The 17463-nt window shown below is 35.8% G+C and overlaps 1 protein-coding gene across 2 annotated transcripts in view; it reads right to left on the reverse strand.

Moving 5' to 3' along the window:
• The window catches only part of srbd1 (S1 RNA binding domain 1), a 55721-nt gene that overhangs the window by 24021 nt on the left and 14237 nt on the right, over positions 1 to 17463 (reverse strand). For both annotated transcript variants that reach the window (XM_084391212.1, XM_084391211.1), the window contains exons 13-16: positions 17291 to 17381; positions 17098 to 17205; positions 5479 to 5570; positions 1119 to 1201 (exon numbers count right to left, since the gene is read on the reverse strand). In XM_084391212.1, coding sequence (XP_084247338.1) covers positions 1119 to 1201; positions 5479 to 5570; positions 17098 to 17205; positions 17291 to 17381 — 374 coding nt within the window. The remainder of the gene's footprint in view (positions 1 to 1118; positions 1202 to 5478; positions 5571 to 17097; positions 17206 to 17290; positions 17382 to 17463) is intronic.

Genomic DNA, 17463 nt, shown 5'->3' on the forward strand with positions numbered 1-17463 from the left:
TGAAATATTACAATTTAAAACAAGGGTAACACTTTACACTAAGGTTTTATTTGTTAACATTATTTAGCTACATCAGTTAAAATGAACTAACAATGAACAATATTTCTACAGCATTTATTAATCTTAGTTAATGTTAACCTCAACATTTACTAATACATTTTTAAGATCAAAAGTTGTATCTGTTAACATTATTAAATGCACTGTGAACTAACGTGAACTTGAACATTTGTATTCACTAACATTATGCTGTAAGAATTTATTGCTCATTGTTAATCTGTTAGTTAATTCATTAACCACTGTTAACAAATGAGACCTTATTACAAAGTGTTACCAAAATATGGGTTTTATTTTTATTTATTTTAAAATGTTATTTATTCCTGTGATGGCAAAGCTGAATATTCAGCATCATTACTCCAGTCCTCAGTCACATGATCCTTCAGAAATCATTCAAATATGCTGATTTGCTGATCAAGAAACATGTCTTAATTATATCAATGTTGAAATCAGTTGTGCTGCTTAATATTTTTGTGGAAACTGGTAGTGTATATAAAAAAATTTCAACAACAAGAGGTTCTGCAGAGTTAAATATCTTGATGTATAAAAAAAAGAGCAGCAGAGGGCAGGAGAGAGAAATCAAGTATGCAGGGCAGCTAGTGAAAAACCGAAAGATGAAAAGTAAGAGCGAAAAGAAGAAAAGAAAAAAAAACTCAAATCAGGCCCAGCCTTGAGTCAACAAATGATGCTACTGGGAATCATAGTAGAATTAATTTCATGAGAAAAATGGATTACTCATAATATGAGACTGCAAAAGCAAACAGTCAGAGACAGGATTAGCTCACTAGTCCAGCTGACTTCTGTTTAAAACTGCTATTACTCAAAACTAAAAATCAGAGCCTGGCTTAGAAAGTTGGGAATGCGCCTACAATCACTTCAAACATTTGACTGCATCAAGAGCAGAGCCAGGCACAACATCATGTACACAGTATTATGTGAAAGGACACTCAGCTGTTGACAGTGCGTTTAATAAAGACACATTAAACATTACTGCAATAAAAACAATTGAATAATGAACTAACAATCCATTATTAGCATGCTTTTGAAGAGGAGATGTGACTCACCTGGTAGGTGCCAATACCAATGTGTTTGGGGTCAATTTTAATAAGCTCTGCTAAAGGATCCTGAACACGCCTCCCAATAGACACTGGGGACAAAGAAAAGAATACAGGAAGAAAATGATCTCACCGTTATGTGCAGTTAATGCTCAAATATAATAATGAATGCCTCAAGAGAACAGCAATATTTACACTTTAATAAACCCACAGACTCAATTAAGAATAAATTAAGCTCACATTTGCATAAATCTATTCCAATTAGAGTATTTAAATCATGCAAAGGCCTGTGTGGAACATACTGCACTAATCACATCTTCACAGATTATATTAATAAACAAGATTTGCATTTACTGAAATATCAGGGCTTGCAACACACAACTGTGCTTGCAGTTTAAATGAGATCATATATGGTTAAATAGATGCGAAAAAGGAAGGCCAATCACAAATGAGTACGCAAATAGATGCAAAGAAAGACCTATCAGAAATTACTATACAAATTTATCGTTTATCCATTATTATTGTTGATGTCATTGTCATCAATTATATTCAGTCTTCAAGATTATTTTTGATGAAGTTTTTTGGCTTTTAGTATAAATATGTCAACCTTACTGTTATCTATAAGCACAGCCAAAACAATGACAAAATTCGCATTTTGAAGATCTAAGCATTCAAAGCTTAGTGTCTCTCACTTCCGCCAATATGGATCAATGATTTTGATGACATCACTTTGCACTTCAGCTACTCATCAGATTTTCTGTCCAATCAAATGCTCTCTAGAATCTGAAGCATCCCGCCCCCTGAAGCTGCGGCTAAAATCAGTTCACTTGTTCACACGCTTACTATTTTCTACATGGTATATCGCACATAGTGTGCTATATAGGGGATAGGGAACAATTGAGACAGTGTAAATATGCTTTCCATCGGGGCAAATGAAGTCTGGTTTCATGTTAGTGTCATGCGAACCGCCGCAGCGCGCACTGCTCCGGCCCAGAGACACAATAGAACAGAGCGGATCATATGAGTGAGTTGGCGAAGAGCACAAAACATATCGGACCCATTTGAATTCTGCCCAGAATGCTATATTTTAAAGCGATATGGAGAAACGGTTAGAGATTAGGAGGAATCCCCTTTTCCTAGTAAATAGTCATACACAGGCAAACACATGGGCCAACTAAGAGAGGTCAGGTCAAATAAGAATTCAATTAAAGACAAATAAAAACCCATTTCAGAAAAACCTGAATCTAACTTATCCCAGGAAATGTGACCAGCCAAACACAATATTTTAAAATGAAATGAACATAAGCAGTTTGGCGCACTTGTTCCATTAGCTTTATCTGGTCTTGCTGAAGGTCAGCAAATGAAAGTCAGATTTTCATCTTTACTCAACCATGTGTGCGAGAATCAGAGGGCGAGAAAGAAAGAGAGAGCGACTCAGACAGAAAACACAAGACAGAATGTGAGACATTGCGTGGTTTTCTGCCCAAGCACAACCTCCACATTACAGAGTCAGAGAGTGGAGAGAAGTGCTTTTGTGTGCGCTGTACAAGGCCTGAGCAGAAACTCCATCCCTTTCCAAATATTATTACAGGCAGCAATTTCCCACAGAGTTCAATGTGGAGACGCAGCGAGTGAGGCTTGGTGATCACGCTCCAGCAAGCCACCTCAAAACCTCCTTCAACAGTCACCCACTTCAGCGAGCACATACACCTTGATCTTTATAGAAAGCCAAACACCTCTGGAAACAACTGTCCTCAATCAAGATATGAACACCTTTCTATACCTCAGGCATGACAGAGTAGGTCAGGAAGAGTCATATGACAAATTCATTAACATATAAATGCCAACATTTACTCAATTATGACATGGTGTTCATAACAAAGAAGTATTAAAGCGACATGATCCCATTCATTTCTGGCGACACGAGCAACAGCGACCATTGGCGATAGAATGTAGGCATGTCAAGTGACGCAAGTCACACGACAAAAGCTCAAAAATGTTAACTTTATACAAATTAGCAGCGAATTTCACAAGCAACAACCAAAATGATTGAAGACTGTCAGTGGAGATCACGTTACTGTCTCGAGCGCAGGTAAGACAGGACAGAGTTCTGGAGCGATTTCACTGTTTTATATTATTTGACTGTAACCACATACATGGACATAATAAAATTATGCATGTAAAAGAAACTGTTGGCAGTCTTAGTGAGTTGGATTCATACATTGTTTATGTTGTTAACTATATGATGCAGTGAACAGTTTAGCACTGCTGCAGTTCATATGACAGTTTTTCCCCTGCATTATGTTGATTAATAATTTAATGCACTGAGCACTGCTGTAGTTTATATCACAACACTCTACAACAGCAGAATGCTATTTTTAATTTCTTTTGCATTTTCTAAAGATATGGGAGTGGGAAAGCCCACACACATCTTCACGTACAGAGACTATAGCGGCATACAGCCAAAGGGGTTAAGAAGAAAGAAGGAAGTTACATGATTGCATGATCCTTTAGCAATCATTCTAATATGCTGATTTGGTGCTCAATAATGCCTAGTACACACTGCATGATTTTAGCCCAGATTTCCACTCACAGAGAGTTTCATGGAAATCACAGATGAATGCTTGAAAGCGGAAGCAAATCGGTGCTCGTTCACGTGAGTGACAATCGAGCAGTGTGTGCTATCAAAGACGCAAACTTAGAAGCACCGATGCGTCACTGAAATATTTCATGCCTGTGAAAAATGTTGCATGCCAAATATCTGGACCTGTCTGCGACCCCGAGTCCTGCAGTGTGAAATGTGTTTTGACTGGAAATGACATTGGCCACCACGACCTACAGCCAATGAGAGAATAAGATACAGGGCGAGGGAAATAAACCTTCCTTGTTATTATCAATCTTGAAAACAGTTGTTATTTGTTATTTTTGAAGAACCATGAAATTTAGAAAGTAAGCAGAAATCTTAAGAATTATTTTGTTATAAATATTATATATATACACATTATGTATGCTAGTAATGTAGAATTGTGTTTAATGCGTAAAACACAAAACACTGGACACATTGACACACATCCCACATAGGACGGTCCAATTTCTTACGCCTCTCATAAAAGTGATAAATATAGCTCCCTAGTTTGCGCTCGCATTTGACCAGAGGAAAATTTATGATTAATCCCATACTGATTTACTGCTTTTATAGAGGAAGTCTGGTATAATTCTCAGATCCTGTTTTTGAGAACATTTGAGTTATTTCCAAACTTTTCGCCTTGCTTTTTTATTTTTGTTAGAGTAGAGGGTGCTTGTGTGGTCTAAACACAGGAAAACCTTTTTACAGAAAGTTCTGTTTCACAGAAACAGATGGTTCTAGATGGTTTGATAGACTGTGAAAAACTATTGTTTCTTCTTCTGAAGTCCATGTATCGAGTACTGGAGAAATGAATGTGGCCTAATAGGAGACAGGGAGCCTGTTTCAGACAAGGTTGACTGAAATGGCACGTAAAGGTCTGGTTGAACGGGAGCTGAGTTGGACTGACAGGTAAGGCGGTTGCCTTTGACTGGAGACTTGGAACTGGAGAATCATTCAGAGGGACAGCTTTCATTCAGTGTTAGTACGTTAGTACGAAAAACAAGACATATCCTGCCAGTGAAGCTTTGACTTTCATGTACACAAGTTTGTATGTTTGCAAAACCCTAAAACCAAAGCCTTGCATTTATATAAAAGCATCTTTACCATTAAATGTAAATAACTTAAAACACTAAACGAGAGATATTGTCAAAACGTTAGGATTCTTTATTTAGTTTGAATTGTGTATATTGTGTTGCTCTGCATTGAATTTTGTAAAATGTGATTAGACAAAACTATTTTAATGTATAGTATATAGGCTTTAAAAAATGTATTTTAATCTTTATTACACCATAATTTTTTTTTACTAATTTATTGTTTTGTTATATTTAATTATATATATATATATATATATATATATATGTGTGTGTGTGTGTGTGTGTGTGTGTGTGTGTGTTAATAATATTTTTAATAATACTCTATTGATTTATTGATTTATTAGCACTAGCAGGCTTGGCAAATAATACAGATAATGTTAAATCCTTGCCTCAATTACAAAATCTGCCAATAACCTTGTCAACGGCTGATAAACATTTTCTGTTTTTAGTGTTTGTTGATAATTTTGAGCAAAAACTATGTACAAACAAGTGTTTCTTTGATTTCAGATTTTGTGTATGTCTCATTCGACATCTTTAAATTCCATCCCATAAATCTGCATTATATCAGACATAATAAAAAAAAAGAAAAAAAAAGAAAAGGGTCAATCACTAGTTTTGAGAGAGTGAAAAGAAGGAATATGTAAATTACCTGCACTCCTTAGGTTGGGATCCATGTCTGGCATCTCTTTAACAGCCTCAGGACTCACACTGTAGATGGACGCTCCTGCTTCATCTGTTATGCTGAAACAACAAAGACTTACTGAAGCTGGCTTCCAAGAAATCAGAGAGGTAACCTCACGAAGACCCCAGTGAACTTATGAAGCTCCCTCAGTACATCTAGGAGGCGTCAGACCAAAGAGGGCATTTAAATACATTTCCATAGAAAGCTTGTAGTTGATACAGCAAGAACTGAAGTTTAGAGTACACAGCAATGCATGGAAGAAATACTACAACACACAAACTCAGCCCTGTTTTCTTTGGAAAATGTGATTTTCTTTTTGATTTTTTTTTGACAAACTTTTTTCCTGAGGTCAGAATGTTATAACTGCATTTTTGAGGTTATAACTGATTTCTGTGCTGCCATGCACATTTAGAATGTTCTGTTACAAGTGTCATCCATACACATTTACAATCTGTACATATGCATATTTTGAGGAATCTTTATTCCTTAGAGTAGTGCAAACATGATATTAATTACTAATAGTTATTTAAACCATCTGTTAGCCCAAATATTTAGCAAAGCATTGGCATCTTTCCAAGTACTCCCTTGGATGCACCTTGTTGTGAATCACTGGTTTAGTGATTCTCACTTGGGTGTCAACTAGATTGACTCTCAACACATTTTCAGTAGCATGTATTGTTCTGCTTGCCACTCAAAGTGATTTATATTACACTAATTGCAAAGTCAGTCCCACCGCAGGGAGCAGGGTGACGACCACATAGGCTCAAAGGTGAAAGAGTGCACTCGGTTATATTTCCATCAGTAAAGTTAACTCTACCTGAACCTGAACCAACAAAAAGCCCATACCTGATAGGCTACAAATACAACACTAACAATAATTACCACATAAAACACAAGTTTCAACCATTTAACCACTAACATACTGCAAAATACCACTGATTCACATATTAAGAGTTTTGAACCATTAATTTGTGCAATAAAATGTTCTAGTAATCTAACTCCAAGGAAAATATGAAAATATGGGTAAATACTGCCATCTAGAGGACATAATGGTAAATGTGCTTGTCTACTATATTTATGAAAAACTCTAAATAAATGTTAAACACAAACAGTCCTGCTGGAACAGATTGATAATTGCAGCTACTTTAATAATAATAATAATAATAATAATAATAATATTATTACTATTATACATTAATAATTCTGTAAATTATTAAATACAATTAACAAAGAAATTGAATTATTAATTTTTTTACACAATTTTATTATATGTTATTATGCAAGTTATCAATTTTTTCCTTTTCTAAAACCTCAAAACCAGCCTTTCCTTCCTTTACAACTGAACTGCCTGGAACATAATACAACTGACCTCTCTTTGAAAACATCAGCAAGGATAAATGTCCTCCGCACATGATTATCACCACTGTTACAGAATGACCATACAAATTAGGGCAGATCACCACTGCAGCCTCCATTACATTTGCTTCCTCTCTATTGGTGCCTAAGGGCTCTTTGGGTAACTTTGCCAATTAGTGTCATCATACTTATGACAGGATGCAGAGGCTTTGTGACATGGACCACCAGTTTGACTGGTGTCCTCATTTTCCCAGATCCTTTCCCCTCCTCCCTCTCACTCCAATAGCTGACAGATACAGTAGCCATGATGACAGGACTAACGGGCCCTGGCATATGACCTAGTGGTCACGGCGGAGCAGGTTATTAGAAAGATTATTAACAAATTAAGAAGGAAACACATGCCAACCCTGATAAACATTCAAATAAAACTCATATCCATATAAAACCACATATTTAAAATACGATAAATAAACCATATAAATAAAACTAATTGTTCTTCATGAAATGAAAGGATGGAAAGTTATCTAAATGTCTCCTTCAGACATAGTAATAACGCACACAGAGACAATGCATGGCCAATAAACATTCACTAAGCATTACGCCTCATACGTTTGTTTAGTTGTTTTTTTAATATGAGAATATGACCTTTTAAACTATATATTATTATAATTACATAAAATCTAATAATATATTAAGAATGATGTAATTATAATAAACTATCTAGTTTAATAATTATAATATACAATGTATAGAAATAATAATACAAATTAAATTATTAATAATAATTATTGTTATTATTATTATTATTATTACACAAATGTATTTCCTCTTGACTCGGGATGTGCACAAGTAATTGACTAATAATTTTTTTTACATTTATTTTAAAAATGTATCTTTTTAATGCATATTGTTCTTTTTTCCTGAAAAGAATATCAAATTAATACTTTTTTTTTTTTTACTTATTAAAATGTTCATGTAATAGATTACTTGAATTCACTTAATATGCCCATCTCTAATTTTAAGAACCTTCAAATAAATTAAATGTTCATTAAATATTCTATTAAATTCGGTTTATTTATAGTTTGTGGTTGATTCTATATTTGAATTATAGTTTGTGATATTAATTTCATGTCAGTCCTTACATAAACTAAAATAGTTTCTTTAGTACTAGTCCTTCAGTGTGCAGAATGTTTCTGCACTCTTTCCACCAGAATGATATGACAGCAGTGCTGAAAGACAGAAAAGGAGAGAGCAGGTTTTTGATATTGATAAAGAGAGGAACCTGTCATGTTTGAATAAATCAGAAGGGCTGCAAGGGTTAATGGGTACAAGCCCTGAACCATTCTGACATGGATATGCATCACATCGACCAACCGCTTCTCTTCATTAAGGGCACGGCTGAACTTGTAAAAGGGCAGGCAGCAGAAGGCTGTGAGCACTCGGCCCAGCATAAGAACAAAGACAAAACCTGCCTGCAAGTGTAGCAGATGACTTGATGACCCTTGAGGTCTGACAGTCACTCACTTACTCACACTCAATACACCCACACTTTGGGGACTATCATGTCTCTATGAGAGTCTCTGGGCAAAGTCATGGCCGGGCCCCCTCTAACTGGAAGTAATTGTGGTATTCTCTGTGTTTGTCATCATCCTCCAGGCTGGTCCATCTCCCCCTCCCAATGTCCATGACCACCGGGTGACACCAAGAGATGGATACATACTTTGATACTTGCCCCCTAAACACATGTTCTAATTAAACTCATTCATCAGATCTGTCTGCGGGGTGAAGAAATATCGTCACAGTATCTCCAAACCTGTAGACAGAAGTCCAGTGTTCTTGATATTACTGGTTAAATTTAAGACAAAATTTGCTGTTTTTATCTAAAAAGGTGAGGAAATTCTAAATTCTTCTACACAATGAAAGTTTTGGCCCTGCAAACTATTAAGTAAATTAGCTAAACAAAAAAAATAATTTATGCAGTAGAGTAGAAAATTTGCCTGCTACTTATTTTCGAATCAACTTTTCTGTTAGTTTGCTTTTCAGGGCAAAAACTACCCAGTCGTTATAGTTATGAGGTCTCGGTGAATAAACGTATCATTATGCATTTATCCTATGAAAGATAAATGTTAAATTGGATACAAGAAAAAGGTAATATTGTGAAATATTATTACAATTGAAATCATTTTTCTATTTTAATAAATTATAAAATGAAATTTAGTCCTGTGATCAGTACACCAGTCTTCAGTGTCACATGATCCTTCAGAAATCATTCTAACACACTGATTAACATTTCTTATCATCATCAATGTTGAAAACAGTTAATATTTTTGTGGAAACCGTTGTGTGTTTTTTTTTCAGAATTCTTTGAGGAACAGAAAGTTTAAGGAACAGAATTTATTTGAAATAGAATTGTTTTGAATATTATAAATGTATTTGTCACTTCTGATCAATTTAATGCATCCATGCATAGTAAAAATATTAATTTCTTTTTTAAAAAAAACTCTTACTGAGACCAAACTTTTGAATGGTAGTGTATATTACTATAAAATTCAGTTTATTTCAATGTGCACTGAATGGGATATAGATTATTAGCAATATATCATTTTAAATGAAAAATAATTTAAAGCTCAATATATCATCATCAAATGTGTGAAATTTACTAAAGCCTGTCTTTTGTCTTTCACGTAACCTGAAACAAAACAAAAAAAGACATTCTTATGAAAAAAATTATACAAATGTTGGCCAATTACTCATAGCCAGCAGACCCAAGGGATTCCCAAAAGAGAAAAAAAACAATCATGAGATATCAGACCAATGCCAAGTCTAAACACTATGACATTTTTTGCCTAGAAAAGGGCCAAAATGGCAGGTGTCAAAGGCCGTCAGTCTCAGGCTCTGTGCTAGGGGGTAGCAAGTGCCTAGTCAGCGTGGAGGTGCAGTTAACAGCACATTCAAGCTGCCACCACCACACAAGTCTGAAAAGAGCAAAACCTCACAGTCACTCACGTCAAACTGGTGGCAGATGTTCATCACCCCCTCAACACCCCTTCCTCCTTTAAACACCCAAAGAACTGCGGAAGAGGGAGTCAGCTGTCCAGATTACTGGATGTTTTCCTGTGTGTGGCAGGCAGGAGCCAGTAGAGGGGGGTTTGAATATGTTGGTGTCCAAGCCTTAAACTCAAGAACCTCATCTTAACCAAGAATATTTTGGAGATTTAATGGTTCACATTGTGGACTGGATCTAGCAATTCAAAGCACTCAAGTATAGCCCACAAAAAGGATATTCCAGAGCTTTCCGTATTCTAATTTTCAAGACCAGTTTCATTGGAAGCCTAGTTCATATATGCAGATGTGGAATTGAGGTTTCTATGTTTTGATGTTGCTTGCGTTTTCTTTTTCTGTACTCCAAGGGCTATAAACTACAACCTAAAACGGCCTAACACAAGTCAATGAGGCATGAAATGTGCAGCATGTTAAAAACTTTACTTGTGGGGATTGCTTCCAGTTGTTCTGACATCACAAGTGCACATTAGATTAGAAATTGACAAATGGGGATTTGGCATCTGAGTTTAAGGCAATGGAAACTTTCAAGCGGACGGCTTGCTTGATCTCATGCTTGGCTGCCACGGATCAATCAGCGCTAGACGGATAGGGAGTGACATTGCAGGATTCGTGTCCGTTCTTCTGGAAACTTCGTGTTAAATACAAGAAAGTATTCATAGTAAGCTAGCGTGTCTCATAACGCAGATGCCAAAATCTCTTAATATAAAAAGTTTCTATAACATATATAAAGTAATATCATTTAGATTTTTTATGATTGGATGTTTTATGTTATTAGTCATTGGGACATGGCTAATACACTAGTGCTGAAAGCTTGTTTTCTTTTAAAGAAATTAATATTTTTATTCAGCAAGGATGCATTAAATGACTCAAAAGTGTCAGTAAAGGCATTTATAATGTTACAAATTATTTCTATTTCAAATCAGTGCTGTTATTTTGAACTTTCTATTCAACAACAACAAAAATACACAGACAAAAATATTAAGCAGCACAAACATTTTTAACATTGATAATAAGAAATGCTTCTTGAGCGGCAAAACAGCATATTAGAACGATTTCTGAAGGATCATGTGACACTGAAGACTGGAATAATGACTGCTGAAAATTCAACTTAGCCCTCACAGAAATCAATTACATTTTAAAATATATTAAAATAGAAAACATTTATTTAAAATTGTAATAACATTTCACAATATTACTGTCTTACTGTATTTTTTTATTTAAAAAAAGTAGCCTTGGTGAGACCTTTTTCAAAAATATATTAAAAAAAAATAAAATAAAAACTTTTGAACGGTATTGTATATGGCACCACATATCAGTTAAATTCTATGTAACAAATTAGTGTCATTTAGCAAACTTAAACAGCCCAGATTTAGGTAAACAAAGTATATTAGTTGATATATTTTGATTGTTTTTAATTCTGAACATGACGTACCTGCAGCACATGTCCTGTCACGGCTTATAGCTTTATTATGAATTGGTCAATGTGTTTTCTATTCCAAAAATGATTGTATATAGTTGGATATTATAGATCAAATAGAGATACTACTCATTTAAAAACCTGACTGCTTTACTTTTCGATGGCAAGATAAATCTAAGAGCAAATGTAAGATGGCATATTGTTCAACTCAACTCAACTCATATTGACGTAAATAAAAGCCCCACCACTGTCAACCACACACAGACATTACCATACATTTCAATAAATTAACATCAGTCAATCAAAATTAGGGAGGCTCAAGACAGTTGCTCATTGAGCCACTGGTTCTGGGTGTCCTCTGTGATGCGGACATCTATCCCTCAGTGAGCCATTAGCCTTGGGCCTGTGACTGGCAAATATTCCTCCTCATTCCTCACTGTCCTAATCACCCTACCCAGAATCCTCCTCAAAGGACAAACTTTCCTGATGCAAAATTCTAGTCATCCAAGACCTTACAGCAAAAAGTGATTTCACTTTACCAGGAGCAAGCTGGCAGTAAAGGGCAAGTATTAATATTATATATCTGGGCATATATATATATGAAATAAATAAAAACATTAAATATATAAATATAAGCTATGCATAATAATAATAATAATATATTAGAGATATTGTAGATATTGTTTTTATTAATATACATTGCTTATATTTATATATTCTTTTTTTATTTATATATTTATTTATATATGAAGAGTTCAGATGCAAAAGCCTCTAAGTGCCATCTGAATTTTTCTTCTAGAATGATCATTTTTATCAAGCTCGTATATTTAAGTTCAGTAATTTCACTTAAATGGCAATGAAAATTACCTATTAATTGTCATTTAAGTGAAATTACTGAACTTAAATATACGAGCTTGATAAAAATGATCATTCTAGAAGAAAATTTCAGATGGCACTTAGAGGCTTTTGCATCTGAACTCTTCATATATACTTTTAATTTTTCACTTTAACTGGTGCAAGCTTGCTGTAAAGTATAATATTATATATATATTATATGGTCAGTGAACCAGGTTTTGCTTATTTTGGCAGTGTGGGCAGGTGCATATCCTGCTGGAAAATGAAGGAAGCATCTCCATAAAGCTTGTCTGCTGAAGGAAGCATGAAGTGCTCTGAAAATGTCCTGGTACACGGCTGCGTTGAGTGGACAGCCCAGTGGACCAACACCAGCCGATGACCAATACAGACTGTGGAAACTTCACACTGGACTTCAAGCATCTTGGATTGTGTGCCTCTCCATTCTTCCTCCAGACTCTGGGACCTTGGTTTCCAAATGAGATGCAAAATTTGCTCTCATCAGAAAAGAGGACTTTGGTCCACTGTGCTTTATTAAATCCAGTCAACGCAGCCGTCTGCCAGGACATTTTCAGAGTACTTCATGCTTCCTTCATTTTCCAGCAGGATTTGCACCTGCCCACACTGCCAAAAGAACCAAAACCTGGCTCAATGACCATGGTATCACTGTGTAATTACTGTGTGATTTCATGTAATATTCAAATTTTTTGTTTTATGATCTGGAAGCCCAAATTATGTACAAATAAACACCTAAATACTTGAAATCGTTTAAGTTGTGGGCCCTGAATCTATAAGCTGTGGGCCCTGAATCTATAATCTATGGAAGTTTAACGTTTTGAATGGAATTATGGAAATAAATAAACTTTTCCATTATATTCAATTTTTTTGGAAAGGGTCTGTATATACACACACACACACATAATTTACACATGCTTGCACCAGGTAAAGTGAAATAATAATAAAACAAATAATATTGTAATATTGTCCCTTCTAAAAGAAGCAAACGTTCCATTTAGACTTTTTCATCCATGCTGACACTGCATCTGCAAGTGTTAAGGAAATTGTAAAGATGAGACTATTCATAATTTACAGCAAGTGGTAGTTTCCTTCCTGTTAAGACTGAAGTGGTCATGCTTAACAACTGATCCCAGCAGTAGAGTGTACTAAAAGAAAAATGAAAAAGAATAGATGAGAGAGAGCTCCAGTAATTCTGCTTTCTCCCGCACAATGAGTCTAATGACCAGAGACTGGCCGGCTGGTGGCAGAGAGCAAGCCTGAGGGAAGAAGGGTGGTCACTGCCACTGTCTTCAACCTTAAGAACTGACAGAGCTGTCCAATCAGTCTGTAGCCATAGCTCAGTATCAGGATCACTGTCCTGACAGTCGAAACACTACAGGCTCCCTCGTTAAGCAAGATACATGTCATTTTGTCCTTTAGGGGTGAGAAGCAAAGTCAGGGCCAAACCGCAGCAATGACCAGAGTCAGAGCAGCACCTTCTGAACATGCTTCTTAGAAAGAAAATTTTATTAAATAAAATTGACAAATGACACTCAGTAAATAAGAGTGCAGCTGCTCTAAAATAAACATTTTAAAAACATATCAATTCTGTATGGCACACAATACGCAATGAACCTCTAACCCAAATCTGTACAACATAACTATGACAAATCCATGACCAAAGCATCAAACGTTTCTACCAGAAGCGTTAAGACACCATGTCAGCCAAGGTCAACTTTTATTGGGTCATCTTAGAGGCCCTTTGAGCATGCATTAGTCATGTGAATGCAGCATACACACACCAATACTGATAAAACACACATACAGTGAGAGACAGTATTCCAGGAATCTCACACTCCAAAGTTCAAAGCTAATTATGTGTACCTTTAATCATAATGCAAACCAATTCAAGACATTGTAGTGGTCTAGAAGGATAAAAGCAACTGGCAGTAAAGAGTGCTGGGCCAGAGGAGGGCGCCACAGAGGGGTTCCAGGAGAGAGGTTCAAAGCATGGTGTAATCTCACGCGACTCAACTGGGGCACAAACTACAGAGTGAAAGTTCAAAGAGAGGACAACTCTTCACCATTCATGTGATCTTCTCAGTGTACAACACGGGTATTAAGGGAATCTATTACAAGAGAGACTAATAAAAAGACCAACACTATGTGTGCAGTGTACACAACTTTTAAAACATTTGCATCTGATTTGAATATGGAAAATGTGTAAGCATTAACAAATTAGCCAAAATAATTAAGCAAGGACTGGGAATGTGTAGAACTTTGTGAATGATTGCTATTCGAATGCGGCCACAGATTATGTGCACGCCTGCTAGTATATTTTATTACTCATTACAATAATATTAATTATAGTAATCAACATTAATAATAATATTGGTATCATACAAAATATAATATTTAATTTAATAAATTATATAATGTATATTTAATATTCACAATATCTTATTTTGCAACAGAAATTAGTGCAAGATTTTCTGTGCAAGACTTCCGATCCACTATTGGTAAATAACTAGAAAAACACAGTGCCGTAAATAGTACTATTAGTGCCACAAACCAGTGTGTTTATGATTACGATAATTAAATAAAATAATATGATAAATACCAGTTTACAATATCAAGCAGCATAACATGGCAGGTAAAATAACTGGAAGCAACTGACACTGGAAGCCAGACTCATTCTGTTAAAAATAAATTCAAATAAAAATAAAGATAAAACAACACTAATGTATTACTAACAGTAACATCACTATAGCACACTGTTAAATGCAAGTAAAGTCCTGTGTGAAGACAATTTGGCCAATTTCCTTAAAAGCACATCAAAGTACCATTACAAATCACCAAAAAAAGGCCTTATTGTAGAAAGAACCGTAAGAAAATGTCAGTCCAAGTCTTACTCGAGTAACAACCCCAACTCAACAGGCAAGTGTCCCTTCATTTAAAGGAAGAGCACCAGGTCGCTGAGAGCCGTGCAGCTCATCCCGCAGGCTCATCCCGCACACAGTCTGCCGGCACTGCCTGTCATTCCTCAGGAGCAGTCAGGCAAACGAAAGGAAAGGAGACGGCTAGCGGGGACGTCGGGACAGAAGGGAGGGAGCACGGGATGGTAGGTGGGGGCAACGGATGGTTTTATTTCTGAACAAGCTAAGGAGTAGGGAGACAGATAGCAGACGGTGCAAATTAAGCCGTCGATTTGATTGACTAGTGATGTACAAAGTGCACTGTGTGGAGACGAACTAAAAAAAAAAAAAAAAAAAAATTCTATTTACATATTCCCTAACAAACATATCACCTAAACCACAAAATGCATCTACACTTCTACAGTACCATTCAAGAGTTTAGTGTCAGTAAACAAATATTTTTTTAGAAAGAAATTAATACTTCTACTCAGCAAGGACACGTTAAATTGTTCAAAAGTAACAGTAATGACATTTATATTGTAGAGATATTTTTCTGTAAAAATGCTGTTCTTCTGAACTTTCTATTCATCAAAGAATCCTAAAAAATGTAATCCGGTTATCACAAAAATATGTAGCACAACTGTTTTCAACATTGATACTGTAATAATAAGAAACGTTTCTTGAGCTCCAAATCAGCATATTAGAATGATTTCTGAAGGATCATGTGACTCTAAAAACTAGAGGAATAACTGCTGAAAATTCAGCTTTGCCATTACAGGAATAGATGACATTTGAAAAGATATTCAAATAGAATTAATAGAGTTATTTTAAATTGTAATAATATTTCACAATATAATTTTTTTTAAATGCTGCCTTGGTGAGCAAGAGTCAATGTACGTGTGTAAGCGTTCTATGGAATCATTCTTGTGTGTTGAGTCTCATTGGCAAGTCCAAAAAAAATAGGGAAGTTTAAGGGTCAGACAAAGGGTGAAGTATTATCACAACAATTTAATTATGAAAAAAAAAAATTATAATAATGTTTATATAATTATCCATGTTTCTTTTTTAATTACATTCATTAAGCAGATAATTTGATCCAAAGCGACTTACAAATGAGAAACACAACAAGCGAGAATGCATGTCCTGTTTAAGCATTTCACGCAAAAACCGCTACTAGATCCATTTTTCCACTTAATGGAACATTTAAGCGTGCAGTTTTAAAGTATTTATTTTAACTTGCAACCTGCTTCTACAAATACTTGGCTGTGACTACCAGGACAGGAAACAAAGTTCAAACTGTCTGGCACACCCGTCGCAGCAGTCGACGTTGCACTGCCAATTTTGAGATCTCAAATCTTCCACTTTCATTTTAGAATGGAGGTTGAAATGGATCCACTTGTAGAGCGCCTTGGATGTCAATTTTGACGCATCATGCTTTGCTGAGAACTACTGAGGCAGACTTGGCAACCCATCTGAGCTGCACTGAGGGATGCGGAGAGCTGTAATGAAAACCACCATCAGTGTACGCCATAAACGGCCACTTCAGAGCGGTTCTGGGCAGCTCTCCAGTCAGAACCAAAAGTCAACAAACACGAGTCTAGCTAGATGGAGAGAGAGACAATCCCAGATCCAGCCTTTATTTGGGTTGGAGGAAAACACGTCGGACTGGTTTGGTTTGAAGGGCGGTGAGAAATATTTGTTTTTAATTAGAGACAGTCAAACAAGGTCCAGATACCATTTAAAACCCGCAAGAGTAACACATTCCAGACCGGCACCATTTCCTTTGCTCCTTTTCTGCGTACCTTGCTTAAAAGTTAATATTTTCACTCTTAGTATAGTTTATTGATGAAAAATGTTCTAATTTAAAATCTGCAATTGCACTAAGACTGTACAGGAGCCTGATGTGACCTCAAACAAATGCTGAGTACAACATCTGCTGTATTGCTCACTGGTCTGCACTGTTTCGAAAAAAGGGAAGTGTCATACCAGTAGGAAACATCCATGGGGTTGAAAAAGCGACGTTTAATTAGGTCTGTAAAGAAGGCTTCAGTCTCCCTGCATGCTTTGCCATTTCCTATGACAATGGTTTGACAGCTGTGGGAGAACAAAAATATCAAGTTATTCATAGATATATAGGGTGCCTGCAAATTACTCAATGTTATCATTATAATTGCAATACCTGTGTTTGAACATAAGATGGCGCAGTTTTTCTGCCTCTTTGTGTTTAGCAGAGCCATGGAGGTACACCACATCTGTGTGCAGGATCTGACCTGAGGAAAGAATAAAGAGTAGACATGTCAGGACAGTAGAGGACGTATGTGACTAGATTTTATGTGGAAATCAACTTAACAA

The sequence above is a fragment of the Rutilus rutilus genome, assembly GCF_951802725.1.
Source record: "Rutilus rutilus genome assembly, chromosome: 20".
NCBI classification, from domain to species: domain Eukaryota; kingdom Metazoa; phylum Chordata; class Actinopteri; order Cypriniformes; family Leuciscidae; genus Rutilus; species Rutilus rutilus.